Below are 17,161 nucleotides of genomic sequence, written 5' to 3' on the forward strand. Positions count from 1 at the left end.
AGTGATCCATATGGATCAGTTGTCCATTGCCTGGAAATTATGCATAGCTCCTTCATTCTCTTTTTAATTAACAAGTAAGATTGCCACAGATTCATCAACTGAATAAAAATAATCCAATAAAGTGTCTGCGCATAAACAATAAATTCCCAAATCACAGAAAATGACAAAGGAAACTTATAATGTTATACCCAGCAACAACACACTCCCTGTCGCAGAAGACGTCCAGCGGACACACCTTGCCAAGGGTCACCGGGGTCATCGGGCGTGGACAGTTAGCCAGAGTGACCTCCCGAGCCCTGAGCCTGTGGGGGGCCACCTCGGCCAAGCCCAGCAACACAGCCTCCGTGATCCCCTCCGCACCGGGTGGGCAAAGATCAGGAGCGTGATACTGAAGTGGGGTCGGGGGTCAGGGGTCAGGGGTGAGGAGATGAGGGTCAGTGGGTGCGGGTTGGAGGGTGAGAGGTCAGGGGTTGGAGGGTGAAGTGTTGGGGAATTGGAGGGTGAGGTGTCGGGGGGGGGGGGGGGGGGGTGGGTCGAGGTGAATGGTCGGAGGTTGAGGGGTCAGAGGTTGAGAGTGATGGGTAAATAGTTGGAGGGTGAGGGGTCGGGGGGGGTGAGGGGTCGGAGGGTGAGGGGTCAGAGGGCAGGGTGAGAGTCCGGGATATCGCGGGACACTGAACGCCCCGCGAGCTGGGGAAATTGGAACCGGAAGTGGCAAGTGCCTGTACCAAAGATGGCGGCGCCCAGCGGCCGGGGATGTGGTGTTCAGTGTGGGGCCTGGCGCGGGCCGCAGCTCTGACCCTCCCTCGCTCCGGGCCGGCGGCGGGGGGCCGCTTGTTGCACGCGGGGAGGCCGGCCGATCCCCCGGAGGGAGAATGGGGCCGGCGGCAGGTCCGGGCCGCGCCTCCCTGGAGAGTCCTCTTCTTCGGAACCGACGCGTTTGCCCAACGGGCACTGCAAGCACTGCACAAGGCCGGGTAGGCCCGGGGTCAGGGATCAGGGAGGGGCCGGAGCCCGGGGTCAGGGAGGGTCCGGGGTCGGAGTCAGGGAGGGTCCGGGGTCACGGAGGGGTCGGAAACCGGGGTCAGCCGGCAGAGAGGGGCCAGAACCTTCTGTTGCCAAGGCCCTAAGCTCTGGAATTCCCTCCCTAAACCTCTCTACCTCTTTTAACTCCTTTAAGATGGTCCTTAAAACCTACCTCTTTGACCAAGCTTTTGGTCACTTGTCCTAATATCTCCCTATGTGGCTCTGCCATTTATCTCGTCTTATACTCAAATCCTCATAAAATGAATTATAAGAGTAAAGATGTCTTACTGCAATTATAAAGGGCCCTGGTGAGACCACACCTGGAGTATTTGTGTACAGTTTTGGTCTCCTTACATAAGAACATAAGAATTAGGAACAGGAGTAGGCCATCTAGCCCGTCGAGCCTGCTCCGCCATTCAACAAGATCATGGCTGATCTGGCCGTGGACTCAGCTACACTTATCCGCCCGCTCCCCGTAACCCTTAATTCCCTTATTGGTTAAAAATCAATCTATCTGTGATTTGAATACATTCAATGAGCTAGCCTCAACTGCTTCCTTGGGCAGAGAATTCCACAGATTCACAACCCTCTGGGAGAAGAAATTCCTTCTCAACTCTGTTTTAAATTGGCTCCCCCATATTTTGAGGCTGTGCCCCCTAGTTCTAGTCTCCCCGCCCAGTGGAAACAACCTCTTTGCCTCTATCTTGTCTATCCCTTTCATTATTTTAAATGTTTCTATAAGATCACCCGTCATCCTTCTGAACTCCAACGAGTAAAGACCCAGTCTACTCAATCTATCATCATAAGGTAACCCCCTCATCTCCGGAATCAGCCTAGTGAATCGTCTCTGTACCCCCTCCAAAGCTAGTATATCCTTCCTTAAGAAAGGTGACCAAAACTGCATGCAGTACTCCAGGTGCGGCCTCACCAATACCCTATACAGTTGCAGCAGGACCTCCCTGCTTTTGTACTCCATCCCTCTCGCAATGAAGGCCAACATTCCATTCGCCTTCCTGATTACCTGCTGCACCTGCAAACTAACTTTTTGGGTTTCATGCATCGTCAATTTGAAGGGGCTGCTCCTGAAATTCTGGCTGCACTTCAGTCCCACTCTCCTGATCTTTGGGCACCCTGTGCGGAGGGGAGCGGGTAGGTCCGAGGGCCTCCTCGTAGGACTGCTCCTGGGCACGGCCAAGGGTGCCATCAGCCGGTCCAGGCAGCGGGCGGTCGAGGGGGTCGTTCAACCTGACTGCCTGCCTCTCTTCCGCTCTTACATCCGGTCCAGGGTGTCCTTGGAGATGGAGCACGCGGTGTCCACCGGTACGCTCGCGGCCTTCCGCGAGAGGTGGGCACCGGAGGGACTGGAGTGCATCATCACGCCCGGCAACCAAATTTTAATTTGATTTTACGTTTTTTAAGTTTAATTTGTTTTAATTGCCGGTGCTTTTAGTGTCCCCCTTCCCTTTTATAGGGGGCACTGGAAAATTTGATTTTAGCGCCCCAAAAAAAACCAAAAAACAAAAAAAAAAAGGGGCCTTGAAAATGTCTGGAGTGTCACCCAGGTCGGGTGGCACCGTTTAATGTTTTTTATGTTTTGCAGGTAAACTCAAAAGAGTTTCATGCATCGTCAATTTGAAGGGGCTGCTCCTGAAATTCTGGCTGCACTTCAGTCCCACTCTCCTGATCTTTGGGCACCCTGTGCGGAGGGGAGCGGGTAGGTCCGAGGGCCTCCTCGTAGGACTGCTCCTGGGCACGGCCAAGGGTGCCATCAGCCGGTCCAGGCAGCGGGCGGTCGAGTGGGTCGTTCAACCTGACTGCCTGCCTCTCTTCCGCTCTTACATCCGGTCCAGGGTGTCCTTGGAGATGGAGCACGCGGTGTCCACCGGTACGCTCGCGGCCTTCCGCGAGAGGTGGGCACCGGAGGGACTGGAGTGCATCATCACGCCCGGCAACCAAATTTTAATTTGATTTTACGTTTTTAAGTTTAATTTGTTTTAATTGCCGGTGCTTTTAGTGTCTCCCTTCCCTTTTATAGGGGGCACTGGGGAAAATTGTGATTTTAGTGCCCAAAAAAAAAACCAAAAAAAGAAAAACAAAAAAAAACAAAAAAAAGGGGGAAAAAAAAAAGGGCCTTGTAAATGTCTGGAGTGTCACCCAGGTCGGGTGGCACCGTTTAATGTTTTATGTTTTGCAGGTGAACTCCAAAAAGAGTTTCATGCATCGTCACACCACTCTCCTGATCCAAAAAGAGTTTCATGCATCGTCACACCACTCTCCTGATCTTTGGGCACCCTGTGCGGAGGGGAGCGGGTAGGTCCGAAGGCCTCCTCGTAGGACTGCTCCTGAGCACGGCCAAGGGTGCCATCAGCCGGTCCAGGCAGCGGGCGGTCAAGGGGGTCGTTCAACCTGACTGCCTGCCTCTCTTCCGCTCTTACATCCGGTCCAGGGTGTCCTTGGAGATGGAGCACGCGGTGTCCACCGGTACGCTCGCGGCCTTCCGCGAGAGGTGGGCACCGGAGGGACTGGAGTGCATCATCACGCTCGGCAACCAAATTTTAATTTGATTTTACGTTTTTAAGTTTAATTTGTTTTAATTGCCGGTGCTTTTAGTGTCCCCCTCCCCTTTTATAGGGGGCACTGGGGAAAAATTGTGATTTTAGTGCCCAAAAAAAAAACAAAAACAAAAGAAAAACACAAAAAAAAAGGAAAAAAAGGGCCTTGTAAATGTCTGGTGTATCACCCAGTTCGGGTGGCACGGTTTAATGTTTTGTTTTACAGATAAACTCTAAAAGAGTTTCATGCATCGTCACACCACTCTCCTGATCTTTGGGCACCCTGTGCGGAGGGGAGCGGGTAGGTCCGAAGGCCTCCTCGTAGGACTGCTCCTGGGCACGGCCAAGGGTGCCATCAGCCGGTTGAGGGGGTCGTTCAACCTGTCTGCCTGCCTCTCTTCCGCTCTTACATCCGGTCCAGGGTGTCCTTGGAGATGGAGCACGCGGTGTCCACCGGTCGCTCGCGGCCTTCCGCGAGAGGTGGGCACCGGAGGGACTGGAGTGCATCATCACGCCTGGCAACCAAATTTTAATTTGATTTTACGTTTTAAAGTTTAATTTGTTTTAATTGCCGGTGCTTTTAGTGTCCCCCTCCCCTTTTATAGGGGGCACTGGAGGGAAAAAAAAAAAAATTGATTTTAGTGCCCCAAAAAAAAAATGGCATTGTAAATGTTGGTGTTTCCCCCAGATCGGGGGGCACGGTTTAATGTTTTTCTGTTAACTCCTAAAAGAGTTTCATGCACAAGAACCCCCAGGTCCCTCTGCATCTCAGCATGTTGTAATTTCTCCCCATTCAAATAATAATCCATTTTACAGTTTTTTTTCCCAAGGTGGATGACCTCACATTTTCCAACATTGTATTCCATCTGCCAAACTTTAACCCATTCGCTTAACCTATCTAAATCTCTTTGCAGCCTCTCTGTGTCCTCTACACAACCCGCTTTCCCACTAATCTTTGTGCCATCTGCAAATTTTGTTACACTACTCTCTGTCCCCTCTTCCAGGTCATCTTTGTATATTTTAAACAGTTGTGGTCCCAGCACCGATCCCTGTGGCACACCACTAACCATCGATTTCCAACCCGAAAAGGACCCATTTATCCCGACTCTCTGCTTTCTGTTAGCTAGCCAATTCTCTATCCATGCTAATACATTTCCTCTGACTCCACGTACCTTTATCTTCTGCAGTAACCTTTTGTGTGGCACCTTATCGAATGCCTTTTGGAAATCTAAATACACCACATCCATTGGTACACCTCTATCCACCATGTTCATTATATCCTCAAACAATTTCAGTAAATTAGTTAAACGTGATTTCCCTTTCATGAATCCATGTTGCGTCTGCTTGATTGTACTATTCCTATCCAGATGTCCTGCTATTTCTTCCTTAATGATAGCTTCAAGCATTTTCCCCACTACAGATGTTAAACTAATGGGCCTATAGTTACCTCCCTTTTGTCTGCCCACTTTTTTACCTAAGGAAGGATCTACTTGCCATTGAGGGAGTGCAATGAAGGTTCACCAGACTGATTCCTGGGATGGGGGATTGTCTGATGAGGAGAGATTGCGTAGACTAGGCTTATATTCCCTAGACTTTAGAAGAATGGGAGGTGATCTCATTAAAACATGCAGAATTCTTACAGGGCTTGACAGGGTAGATGCAGGGAGGATGTTCCCCTGGCTAGGGGAGTTGCAGTCTCAATAAGGGGTCGGCCATTTAGGACTGAGCTAAGGAGACATTTCTTTACTCAGAGGGTGGTGAATCTTTGGAATTCTCTAGTTTAGAAGGCTGTGGAGGCTCAGTCTTTGAGTATATTCAAGTCAGGGATCCAATAAGGAGTCTGTTCTAGGCTGGGTGCAGAGCCCTGTTCCTGACACTGTTGTGATACGCTGTTGTACATTCATTGGAATGTTGCCATCTGAGCTGCTGTATATTCTCCTAATATTGCTGGTTTTTGAGTTTGGTATAATAAATTCTGTCACTCATCGATTTATTTTTCTGTAGATCCTCAGAGACTGGAAAGATGCTGATAGAACGGCTGGAAGTTGTTGCCTTGCCCGCTACTAAATCTGGCGAGCTCCCTGTGAGAAAATATGCCAGGATGAGTCAAATTGCAGTTCATGATTGGCCTCACCTCGCATTGTGTGATCATTTTGATGTTGGAATAGTTGTATCGTTCGGGAGCTTGCTCAGTGACTCCCTCATTCAGCAGTTTCCATAGTGAGTAACTCCTGTCCATTGCACATCCAGTTACACAAGAAGCTTCTTGCATCCTAATGTGGACAAGCTAAGTTCTATTGTTTAGTGGAGATGTACGAATATAAAGAGAGGCGTTTGAATTTACTGGATTGGAATCCATTGATTTTGTTTATATATCTCATCTACTTTTCCTCTTCCCATTAGTAAACACTCCAGGAGCAATGTGGGCCCCTTGAAAACTGATAACTGTGATATTGTCAATGAAAATAAGGAAATGGCAAACATAGGAACAGGAGGCGGTCATTCAATCCCTCGAGTCTGCTCTGCCATTCAATTATATCATGGTTGAGCTGCGACCTAATTCCATATACCCACCATTGCCCCATAACCCTTAATACCTTTGGTTAACAGAAAGCTATCAATCTCCGATTCAAAATTAACAGTTGATTTAGCATCAATTGCCGTTTGTGGAAGAGAGTTCCAACCTTGTACCACCCTGTGTGTGTAGAAGTGTTTCCTAATTTCACTTCTGAAAGGTCTGGCTCTAATTTTTAGACTATGCCCCCTAGTCCTAGACTCCCTAACCAGCAGGAATAGTTTCTCTCTAGCTACTCTATCTGTTACTCTTAATAACTTGAAAACTTTGATCACCCCTTTACCGTCTAAATTCCAGGGAATGCAACCCTAATTTGTGTAATCTCGCTTTGTAATTTAACCCTTGAGGTATCATTCTGGTAACCTACGCTGCACTCCCTCCAAGACCAATATACCCTCCCTAAGGTGTAGTGCCCAGAACTGCTCCAGTGCTCCAGGTGTGGTCTAACCAGGGCTTTGTACAGCTGCAGCATAACTTCTACCCCTTTGTATTCTAGTCCTCGAGATATAAAGGCCAGCATCCCATTAGCCTTTTTGATTATTTTCTGTACCGGTCATGACATTTTAATGATCTATGTACCTGGACCCCAGGTCTCTTTGGACCTGCACTGCTTTTAGCCTTTCACCATTTAGAAAGTATCCTGTTCTGTCCTTTTTAGGTTCAAAGTGGATGACCTCACACTTGCCTACACTGAAATCTATTTGCCTCAATTTTACCCATTCACTTAATCTGTCGAAATCCCTTTGTAACACATTAAACGGTAGGCTACTTAAAAGTGTAGATGAACAAAGGGACCTTGGAGTGCATGTCCACAGATCCTTGAAAGTAGCAGGCCAGGTGGATAAGGTAGTTAAGAAGGCAAACAGAATGCTTGCCTTTATTGGCTGAGGCATAGAATACAAGAGCAGGGAGGTTATGCTTAAATTGCATAATACTCTGGTTAGGCCACAGCTGAAGTACTGCGAGCAATCCAATCGCCATATTATAGGAAGGACGAGATTGCACCAGAGAGGGTGCAGAGGAGATTTACGAGGATGTTGCCTGGTATGGAGAATCTTAGCTATGAGGTCAGATTGGATAGGCTGGGTTAGTTCTCATTGGAACAGAGGAGGCTGAGAGGGGACCTCATTGAGCTGTATAAAATTTTGAGGGGCCTGGACATAGTGGATAGCAAGGGCCTATTTCCTTTAAAACCCTGAGATATGTTGAATAATTATGCTTTGCGTCAGTATTTACAGTAGAGGAAGAATATAGCATCCCAAAGAAACTAATATTTAATCAGAGACGGGAACTCACCAAAATTAACATAAGCAAAATAACAGTAACAAAGAAAATAATGGCACTAAAGAGACAAGTCACCAGGACCAGATGGTTTCCATCCCTGGGTTTTAAAGAAAGTAGATGAGAACATTGCAGATGCCCTAACTATAATCTTTCAGCGGTTTCTCTATTCGCTAACCGTTTCTTTAGATTGGAAAATTGCACGTCACTCCACTATTTAAGAATGGTGAGAGGAGGAAACCAGGAAATTATAGACCAGTTAGCCCAACATGTGTTGTCGGGAATTACTAGAATCTATAATTAAGGATGTGACTGAACACCTCAAATTTTCAGCTGATCACAGAGATTGTGCATGGATTTGGAAAGCCTCGGTCATGCTTGATGAACCTGATTGAATTTTTTGAAGAGATGACTAAAGTAGTAGACAGGGGAATGTCTATGTATTTTATTTCTATGGACTTTCGAAGGCCTTCGATAAAGTCCTTCACAAGAGATTGTTAGCTAAAGTTGAAGCTAATGGAATTGAGGGCAAATTATTGACCTGATTAGGTGATTGGCTGAGCGGCAGGAGCCAGAGAGTAGGGATAATGGACAAATAATTGGCAGGATGTGAATTATGTGTTGGGGCCTCAACTATTCACTGTATTTATTGACTTAGATGATGGGGTCGAGAGCCACATATGCAAGTTTGTTGATGTCAGAAAGATAGGCGGCATTGTAGGCAGTGTAGATGAAAGTATAAAATTTACGGGGATAGTAATCGATTTATCCATGTTGGAACTAAAAAAAATGGAACAGGGCACTTTCTAAATGGTGAAAGACTAGAGGAGCTAAAAGAGACTTTGGGGTCCTTGTAAATTGATCATTAAAGCGTCATGAACAGGTACAAAAACTAATCAAAAAGGCTAATGTAATGCTGGCCTTTATATCGAGAGGACTAGAGTACACAGGGGTAGAAGTTATGCTGCAGCTGTACAAAGCCCTGGTTAGACCACACCTGGAGCACTGAACAGTTCTGGGCACCACATCTTGAGGAGGATATACTGGCCTTGGAGGGAGTGCAGCGTGGGTTTACCAGAATGGTACCCGCACTCCAAGGGTTAAATTACGAAGAGAGATTACACAAACTAGGGTTGTATTTCCTAGAATTTAGAAGGTTAAGGGGGATTTGATTGAAGTTTTCAGGATATTAAGGTGAACAGACAGGGTAGAGAGAGAGAGAGACACTATTTCTGCTGGTTGGGGAGTCTGGGGGTAGGGGACATAATCTAAAACATAGAGCCAGACCTTTCAGGAGTGAAATGAGGAAACACTTTACACACAAAGGGTGGTAAAAGTTTGGAACTCTCTTCCGCAAACGGCAATTGATGCTGGGTCAATTATTAATTTTAAATCTTGAAATTGAAAGATTTCTGTTAACCAGAGATATTGGGGGATGGGATAAAGGCGGGTCTATGAAGTTAGGTCACAGGTCAACCATGATCTCATTGAATGGCGGAGCAGGCTCGAGGGGCTGAATGGCCCCCTGTTGCTATGTTTCTAATTTCTGTCATCCACCCTCCCACTTTCCTGCACTTTGGTACTCACCCAAGGGTGTCTATAATTCAAATGTAAAGAATCCCTTTGCCTCAACCTGCTCCCACTGGCGGAGAGCACACCGCCAGTTATTCCATGTACTGCAATCCGCTTTCTGTCACACCACAACTCGGAGCTGAATCAGATATCTTGCTTCTAAAACTATGCTAAGATAGGCATCGTCCCTACCTGAAATGGTGTTACTGCCCTCCCTCCCCCCGATCAAGCTCTCTCACCCCTCCCCCGTCCTCCAGAACATTTGTTGGAAAACAAGTTGTAAAATAAGATCGACGATTTATTCCCTGATGAAGCAGCGACCTGTCCCTGGCTCTCCCTCGCTCCCTGCCTGCTATGTCAGTTATTTCACAGCCCCATTAATATATCTTTATCAAGGATGTGCATAAACCTGTTTTTAGTGTCTTTTTTTAATCTATCTTTTTCCTTGCACCTAGTGGAATATTAAACCTGCATCCCAGTCTCCTTCCCAGGTGGCGAGGTCCCGCTCCAATTTTTCACACACTGATTCAAGGTGATCGCATGACTGGGGTGACCATTATACAGATCCGACCAAAAAGGTATCCCGACCTGTTCAGAGACTCGCGGAACTCGGATTAACGTGTAATGAATGTGTTATGCTATCAAAGAATGAGGAGATTCTGTTCAATATTTCTGCATTGCCTATTACCTAGACCCTGGCATGGACTGGTTGGGCCAAATGGCCTGTTTCTGTGCTGTATATGCGATGTAATCCTCACTGTAACATGCTCAAACTGTGTGACTGCACATCCTTTGCTGAAAGACTTGGATATACTCTAACCGCTGTGTAAATATTCTCCACACCCTTCACTCTGTGCCATAGCTCTGCTCCTTCAGCAAGATTTCAAACGTGATCCTTTCTACGTTCCTATAACCCCCGCCCCCCCCCCCCCCCCCCCCCAAAACTGGGCTGCCACTGTCAGAAGATGGTGGTTATGTTCTACTCCATTTACGTACTGTTCCTTTACAAGTAAAAATAATACAATTCTATAAAGAACCATTATCGAGGTTATGCTGTGACTTATTAGTAATGTACTGATTAATATGGAAAATTAGTTAAAATAGCAGACACAAGAATTTCATATAAATATATTAACCTCGTTTGAGATTTCAAAGCATCGATGAGAAAAAGCTCTTCAACCAGCGAGCTTGTTCCTCGGTGACTACATCATTTGTTCCAATGTGGGGAAAGGACATCCAATTTCTTTAATCTTGAAGAAATGTCCCCAGCCCCAAAGGTATTCGTGAATCTCTGTGATTTCCAACCGCACACCAAACTTCAGCTGGGAGCAATAACTTTCAACAAAAAACATTTCACAATCTCACCAGCAGAACAGTTGGGTTTTGTAGAGTCATTGTCTATATTTTCCCAAATAACTTTCATTTCCATAATGGCCTACTGAACATGGCAGAATACACCAATTCTAACTGGTTGACCAGGAGCTAACACACTCAAGTGATTTAATATTCAACAGAGGCTGTAATGTGAATGAGGTCATGTTTTGTAGTTAAAGACATGGATGTGTGAGTGACTGTTTATTTTGTACCTATAGGTTTGACGCTGGCCCTATTGTACAGCAGCAGCAGTGTGCTGTTCCTCCAAGGTGTATGGCTGATGAACTTGGAGCGATGTTGGCAGAAACAGGTGCTGAAATGGTAAAATACTCACACTCCATACACTCTCATTTTCCCAGTCATCATATTTCTAGACCCCAACAGCTAATTGAAATGCTAACACCTGAATAACAAGTTAAGATTTCAGTAACCGCACAAAGCACCAAAGTTCCTGTTCAGATATTCGTGAACGAATGGTCATTGCATCAGGTAATGTTCCACTGCCTGTACTTTAACACAAGTGTTAACCTGTTCATTGTAAATGGGCCAATGGCCCAACAAAATAGACCAACGGGTGTTATAAAGGCCTCCTCATCCATCCAGTAATATCACCAATTTCTAGGTTTATGTATTTTGTGTTGGGTATTAATGGGAGTGTATGATTGGCGTGTCCTTGTGGTCAGTGAGCTGGAATATCCCATTGCAACCACTGTTCCCTCTGACAGACACACAATTGCCTTTCCAAATGCTGAAATGGACATTGGTTGATGCACTTTTAGCTGGTTGGTCTAGCAGGTTTCAGTTAGTAAAAGAAATGCAAAAGATTCTATTCGATGGGGGCCAATTCAATTAAAACAAAGCAAAAGTGCAAAATACCAGCTTTACTCCTAACTAATGTGAAACCTCTGATAAATGCAGACCTGGATCCAAATCTAGACACCCAGGGGAACAAACCACCTCCCATTCGCTCTCCATGTGTCCTGAAGAGGAGGGGACTAAGGATAGATCCTTGGGGGATTCCGTAGGTGTTGGAGTGGGAAGTGAAACAATTGCTAGAGATGTTGCCTACAATCGGAAAGGTCAGAAGTTGGGGCACCACGTGATAGTCCCAGAGTATGTCATTCCATGACCTTGGTCAGGGCCATTTTGGCGCTGTGGAAGGAGTAAAAAATTGATTGGAGGGATTCAAACAGAGTTGTACAGGGCACGGATGTGGCATGCGACGCATTCAAAGAAAGGGAGGTTGGAAGTGGGTGGGTGGGTGGGTGGTGAGGGGCCAAGAGTGGGTTTTTTAGGGCAGTTTTGAAAGGAAAAGGGACACGGCCCGAGGGAAGGAACCATTTACAATATCGGCTAGCATGGGGACCAGGAAGGAAAGTTAGAGGTCAGGAGTTAGTGAGAAATGGGTGTTGTGGAGCTCGGAGAGGGAGGTGGGAGAGAATCCAGAGAGAGATGGTAGCTTAGAGTAGGAGGATTCTTGGAATGGGGAGGCAGCTGATTGATGTGTCCACTATAGTGACGAAGAAATCCATGTGCTCCTCATACTTTGGGTGAGGCTGGAGGGGGGCAGGGAAGTGAGGTTTGAGAAGGTGTCAATCCCCAGTGGTCAGTAGGTTAAATAATAGTCTGTACATTTACAAATGCATGAGGAATTAAGAAATCAGTTTTGTAGAAATAATTGCTATTGACAGACTAGATTGAACCATCAAATGGATCGTTTAAATGCTATTTGTATGAGATTTGTAGAAATCCTGACCTCAGCAAATGTTGATGCTTGAATCAACAAGTACAGAGACCGTGCTGGATCTAGCTCTCGCACATAGAAACATAGAAATCTACAGCGCAGAAGGAGGCCATTTCGGCCCATCGTGTTCACGCCGGCCGACAAAGAGCCGCTCGGCCCTTGGCCAGCAGCCCTGAAGGTTACATATAAACCTATGAACAATGACGGAAAGGCAAAGAGCACCCAGCCCAACCAGTCCGCCTCACACAACTGCGACACCCCTTATACTGAAACATTCGGGAGCCGTTGAGCAAGGAAAGTAGTTCATGTATGGGATGGGGACATCTGGAAGACAATATTAATGTTGAAACGAGGAACAGTCAAAGACATTACTTGACTGGGGATAAACAAGTTTAATGAGGTAAAAATAGAACTAGGCAGATAAACTGGAAATAAAAATTGCCAAACAAGACACTGCACAAACAATGGGAACTATTCAGACTGGAGATGGTCAGAGTGTTCCCATGTGGTATAGGGTAGTGTTTTCCCACAGGGTAAAGATTAGCCATTTTTCCCACGAGGTAAAGTTTGGGTAATAAAAACGAAATATCCTCGGATGAGTAGAAAAATTTTCACCAGGGCATTAATCCCTCTACATCTCCATCTCCCACCAGGACGGCCTGAGGGTGCTCTGCTTCTTCCTCGAGCAGAGGCCCAGCCAGTCCCCATCTACCACCCCTCTCCTCCGGCCGGCTGAACTTGTTCTCACATTGAACAACTTCTCCTTTGACTCCACTCACTTGCTCCAAATAAAAGGTGTTGCTATGGGAACCCATATGGATCCTAGCTATGCCTGCCTATTTGTGGTATATGTGGAACATTCTTTGTTCCTAGTTGGGTTCCCTCCCTCACCTTTTTGTCCGGTACATTGGTGACTGTATCGGTGCCGTTTCCTGCTCTCGCCCTAAACTTAGAACATTTCATTCACTTTGCTTCCACTTTCCACCCCTCCCTCGCTTTCACATGGTCCATCTCTGACTAGTCCCTTCCACTCTCGACATCTCTGTCTCCGTTTCTGGGGATAGGCTATCGGGCAATATCCACTATAAGCTCACTGACTCCCACAGCTACCTGGACTACACTTCCTCCCACCCCGCTTCCTGTAAGGACTCCATTCCATTCTCCCAGTTTCTCTGTCACATCTGTTCTGACGATGCCACGTTCCATATCAGTGCTTCCAATATGTCTTCCCTTTTCCTCAACCGAGGATTCCCCCCCACTGTGGTTGATGGGGCCCTTGACAATGCACAAAATGGGACGGACAATTCTGCCCTCGCCCCTTTCCCACCCTCCCAGAATCACAATAGGGTTTCCCTTGTCCTTCCCCCACCAGCCTCCACATTCAGTGGATTTTCATCCGCTATTTTCGCCACTTTCAGCATGATGCCACCACCAATCACATCTCTTTCCTTCCCTCGCCTTCAGCATTCCAAAGGGACTGTTCCCTCTGCGACATCTCGGTCTCTTCCAACACCTGCTCCCCTTCTCACGGCACCTTCCCGTGCAAGCGCACGAGATGCAACACCTGCCTTTTCACCTCTTCCCTTCCCACCGTCCAGGGCTCCAAACACTCCTTCCTGGTGAAGCAGCGATTCACTTGTACTTCTTTCAATTTAATATACTGTATTCGCTGCTCACGATGCAGTCCCCTCTACACTGGGGGAGACCAAACCCAGATTGGGTGACCGCTTTGTGGAGCACCTCCATTCAGTCTGCAAGCGTGAGGCCAAGCTTCTGGTCGCCTGCCATTTCAATTCTCTGTCCTACTCCCACTCTGTCCTCGGCCTCCTACACTGTTTCAATGAAGCTCAGCGCACGCTTGAGGAGCAGCACCTCATCTTTCGGTTAGGCACTTTACAGCCTTCTGGACTCAACATCGAGTTCAACAATTTCAGACCATAACCACTGCTCTCATTTTGTCGGACAGATGATGTTGGTAATGATTGTGCTGCTGTCATTTACAGCTCTTCTAGACTCACCTTTCGTTTCCTGTCCCATTACCATCTCATAATCACTCCTGCCTCCCACCCTATCACAGACCTTCTCTCCCTTTTTCTTTCCTTCCCTCTCTCCTTTCCCTGTCTCTCTACTTGCTTAAAACCTGTTACATCTCTAAACTTTTTCCAGTTCTGATGAAAGGTCACCGACCTGAAACGTTAACTCTGTTTCTCTCTCCACGGAAGCTGCCTGACCCGCTGAGTATTTCCAGCATTTTCTGTTTTTATTTCTTAATATCAGAAGTGGTTTTGTTTTTAGAGGCTGTAATATGGGATAAAATTGTTAATCACCCAGAAAGACACGGGTTAATTAACGATGGTCAGAAGGGATTTGGAAAAGGCCAGTGGTGTGTGACAAGTCTAATCAGTGTTGGGACTATTGCTGTTCGAATATGTTTGTTCTGGAATTGGGCACAATATCAAAATCTGCAGATGACACAAAAATAAGGAGCGAGGTTATGTGAAGAAGACTAAGTGACTTTAGGAGGATATAGATAGATTAGGAGGTTGGGCAGACGGATGAAATTTAATGCAGACAATGTGAGACATTTTAAGGGGAAGAAATATACACTAAATGATAAAACTTTAATAGGAGTGGAGTGACTTGGGTGCAGATGTATAAATCTTTAAAAGTGAGGATAAGTTGATAAAGCTGCAAACATGAAGTGAAGCTAAACCTTTACAAATCATTATTCAGGCAGCATTAGATTATTGTGTCCAATATTTGGGCTCTCATTTTGAGAGTGGGCAGAAGGGTTTCACTGAGATGACGCCAAGAATGTGAAGCTTTAGTTATGAGGAGAAACTGGGAAATTTTTCATTAAAACAAAGGAGGTTAAGAGGAGATCTGATTGAGGGGTTTAACATTGAATATTTTTGATAAGGTAAATTGGAAAAACTATTGCTACTGACGATGAATCAGTAATTAGAGAGAATAAAGTTAGCTCCTCACCAAAAGAACAAAGAGAGAAGTTATGAGACATTTTTTAATACCGAGGGTTTTTGGGACCAGAATCCATAATGGCTTCTAAAAAGGAAGTGGATATATATTTGAAAAATAAAAGGGTTATGGAAATGACAATGAGAAAAGTGGAGAGCTCTTTCAGAATGTTAGCAGAGCTATGTTGGGCCAAATTGCCACTTCCTGTGCTGTAAAATACTATAGTATCAGTGAACAAGGTCAGAGAATGCAGAGTCAGGGGACAAGTAGCAGAATGGATCGCTAGCTGGCTTCAAGACAGAAAGCAGAGAGTGGGGTAAAGGGCAGCTATTCACAGTGGCAGAAGATGGGTAGTGGTGTTCCACAAGGATCAGTGCTGGAACCTCTGTTGGTCAAATTTATATTAAGGATTTAGACTTTGGAATCAAAAACACAATTTCTAAATTTGCGGATTACATCACATTGGGGGAATAGTCAATACTGAGGAGGACGGCAACAAATTACAGGAAGACACAAGAACATAAGAAATAGGAACAGGAGTAGGCCATACGGCTCCTCGAGCCTGCTCCGTCATTTAATACGATCATGGCTGATCTGATCATGGACTCAGGTCCACTTCCCATAACCCCTTATCCCATTAATCGGTTAAGAAACTGTCTATTTCTGTCTTAAATTTATTCAATGTCCCAGCTTCCACAGATTTACAACCCTCTGAGAGAAGAAATTTCTCTTCATCTCAGTTTTAAATGGGCGGCCCCTTATTCTAAGATCATGCCCTCTAGTTCTAGTCTCCCCCCATCAGTGGAAACATCCTCTCTGCATCCATCTTGTCAAGCCCCCTCATAATCTTATACGTTTCGATAAGATCACCTCTTATTCTTCTGAATTCCAATGAGTAGAGGCCCAACCTACTCAACCTTTCCTCATAAATCAACCCCCTCAACCCCGGAATCAACCTAGTGAACCTTCTCAGAACTGCCTCCAAAGCAAGTATATCTTTTCATAAATATGGAAACCAAAACTGTACGCAGTATTCTAGATGTGGCCTCACCAATACCCTGTATAACTGTAGCAAGACTTTCCTGCTTTTATACTCCAAACCCTTTGCAATAAAGGCCAAGATTCCATTGGCCTTCCTGATCACTTGCTGTACCTGCATACTAACAAGACATTAATAAACTTGCAGAATGGGCATATAATTGGCAAATGAAGTTCAACACAGATACATGTGAGGTATTACATTTTGGTAGGGAGATTAGGGAGGTCACATTACTTGGAATATAAGAATCTAAATGGAGTGCAAGAGAAAAGAGATCCTGGAGTACAAATTAACAAATCGCTGAAAGTATGGGTCGCAGGTTAATAAGGTCATAACCAAGGGTTTATTTCTAGAGGGATAGAATTGAAAAGTAGGGAAGTTATGCTAAACCTGTATCGAACCTTGGTTAGACCACACGGAGTACTGCGTTCAGTTCTGGTCGCTGTATTATAAAATGGATATAGAGGCACTGGAGAGGGTGCAGAGAAGATTTACAAGGATGATACCAGAAAGGCTAGGATATACATATCAGGAAAGGATGAACAGGCTGGGTCTCTATTCTCTTGAAAAAAGAAGGCTGAGGGGTGACCTAATAGAGGTCTTTAAAATGATGAAAGGTTTTGATAGAGTGGGTACAGAGAGAATGTTTCCACTTGTGGGGAAGAGCATAACTAGAGGCCATCAATATAAGATAGTCACCAAGAAATCCAATGGGGAAATTCAGAAGAAACTTCTTTACCCAGAGAGGGGTGAGAATGTGGAACTCACTGCCACAGGGAGTGGTTAAGGCGAATAGTATCGATGTATTTAAGGGGAGGCTAGACAAGCATATGGGGGAGAAGGGAATAGAGGGTTATGCTGATAGATTTAGATGAGGAAAGACGGGAGGAGGCTCGAGTGAAGCATAAACGCCGGCATGGACTGGTTGGGCCGAATGGCCTCTTTCTGTGCCGTATATCCCATGGACTGGTTGGGCGGAACGGCCGGTTTCTGTGCCGATATCCCATGTAATCCTCTGTATA

The 17,161-nt window shown here is 45.8% G+C and overlaps 1 protein-coding gene across 1 annotated transcript in view; it reads left to right on the forward strand.

Annotated features, from left to right (window-relative positions):
• The first annotated feature begins 713 nt into the window (after positions 1-713).
• Positions 714-17,161, forward strand: part of mtfmt (mitochondrial methionyl-tRNA formyltransferase) — a 34,695-nt gene continuing 18,247 nt past the window's right edge. The window contains exons 1-4 of the mRNA XM_070858663.1: positions 714-977; positions 5,583-5,798; positions 9,462-9,584; positions 10,599-10,701. Coding sequence (XP_070714764.1) covers positions 757-977; positions 5,583-5,798; positions 9,462-9,584; positions 10,599-10,701 — 663 coding nt within the window. The 5' untranslated portion in view covers positions 714-756. The remainder of the gene's footprint in view (positions 978-5,582; positions 5,799-9,461; positions 9,585-10,598; positions 10,702-17,161) is intronic.

The sequence above is a fragment of the Pristiophorus japonicus genome, chromosome 17 (genome assembly GCF_044704955.1).
Source record: "Pristiophorus japonicus isolate sPriJap1 chromosome 17, sPriJap1.hap1, whole genome shotgun sequence".
NCBI lineage: Eukaryota > Metazoa > Chordata > Chondrichthyes > Pristiophoridae > Pristiophorus > Pristiophorus japonicus.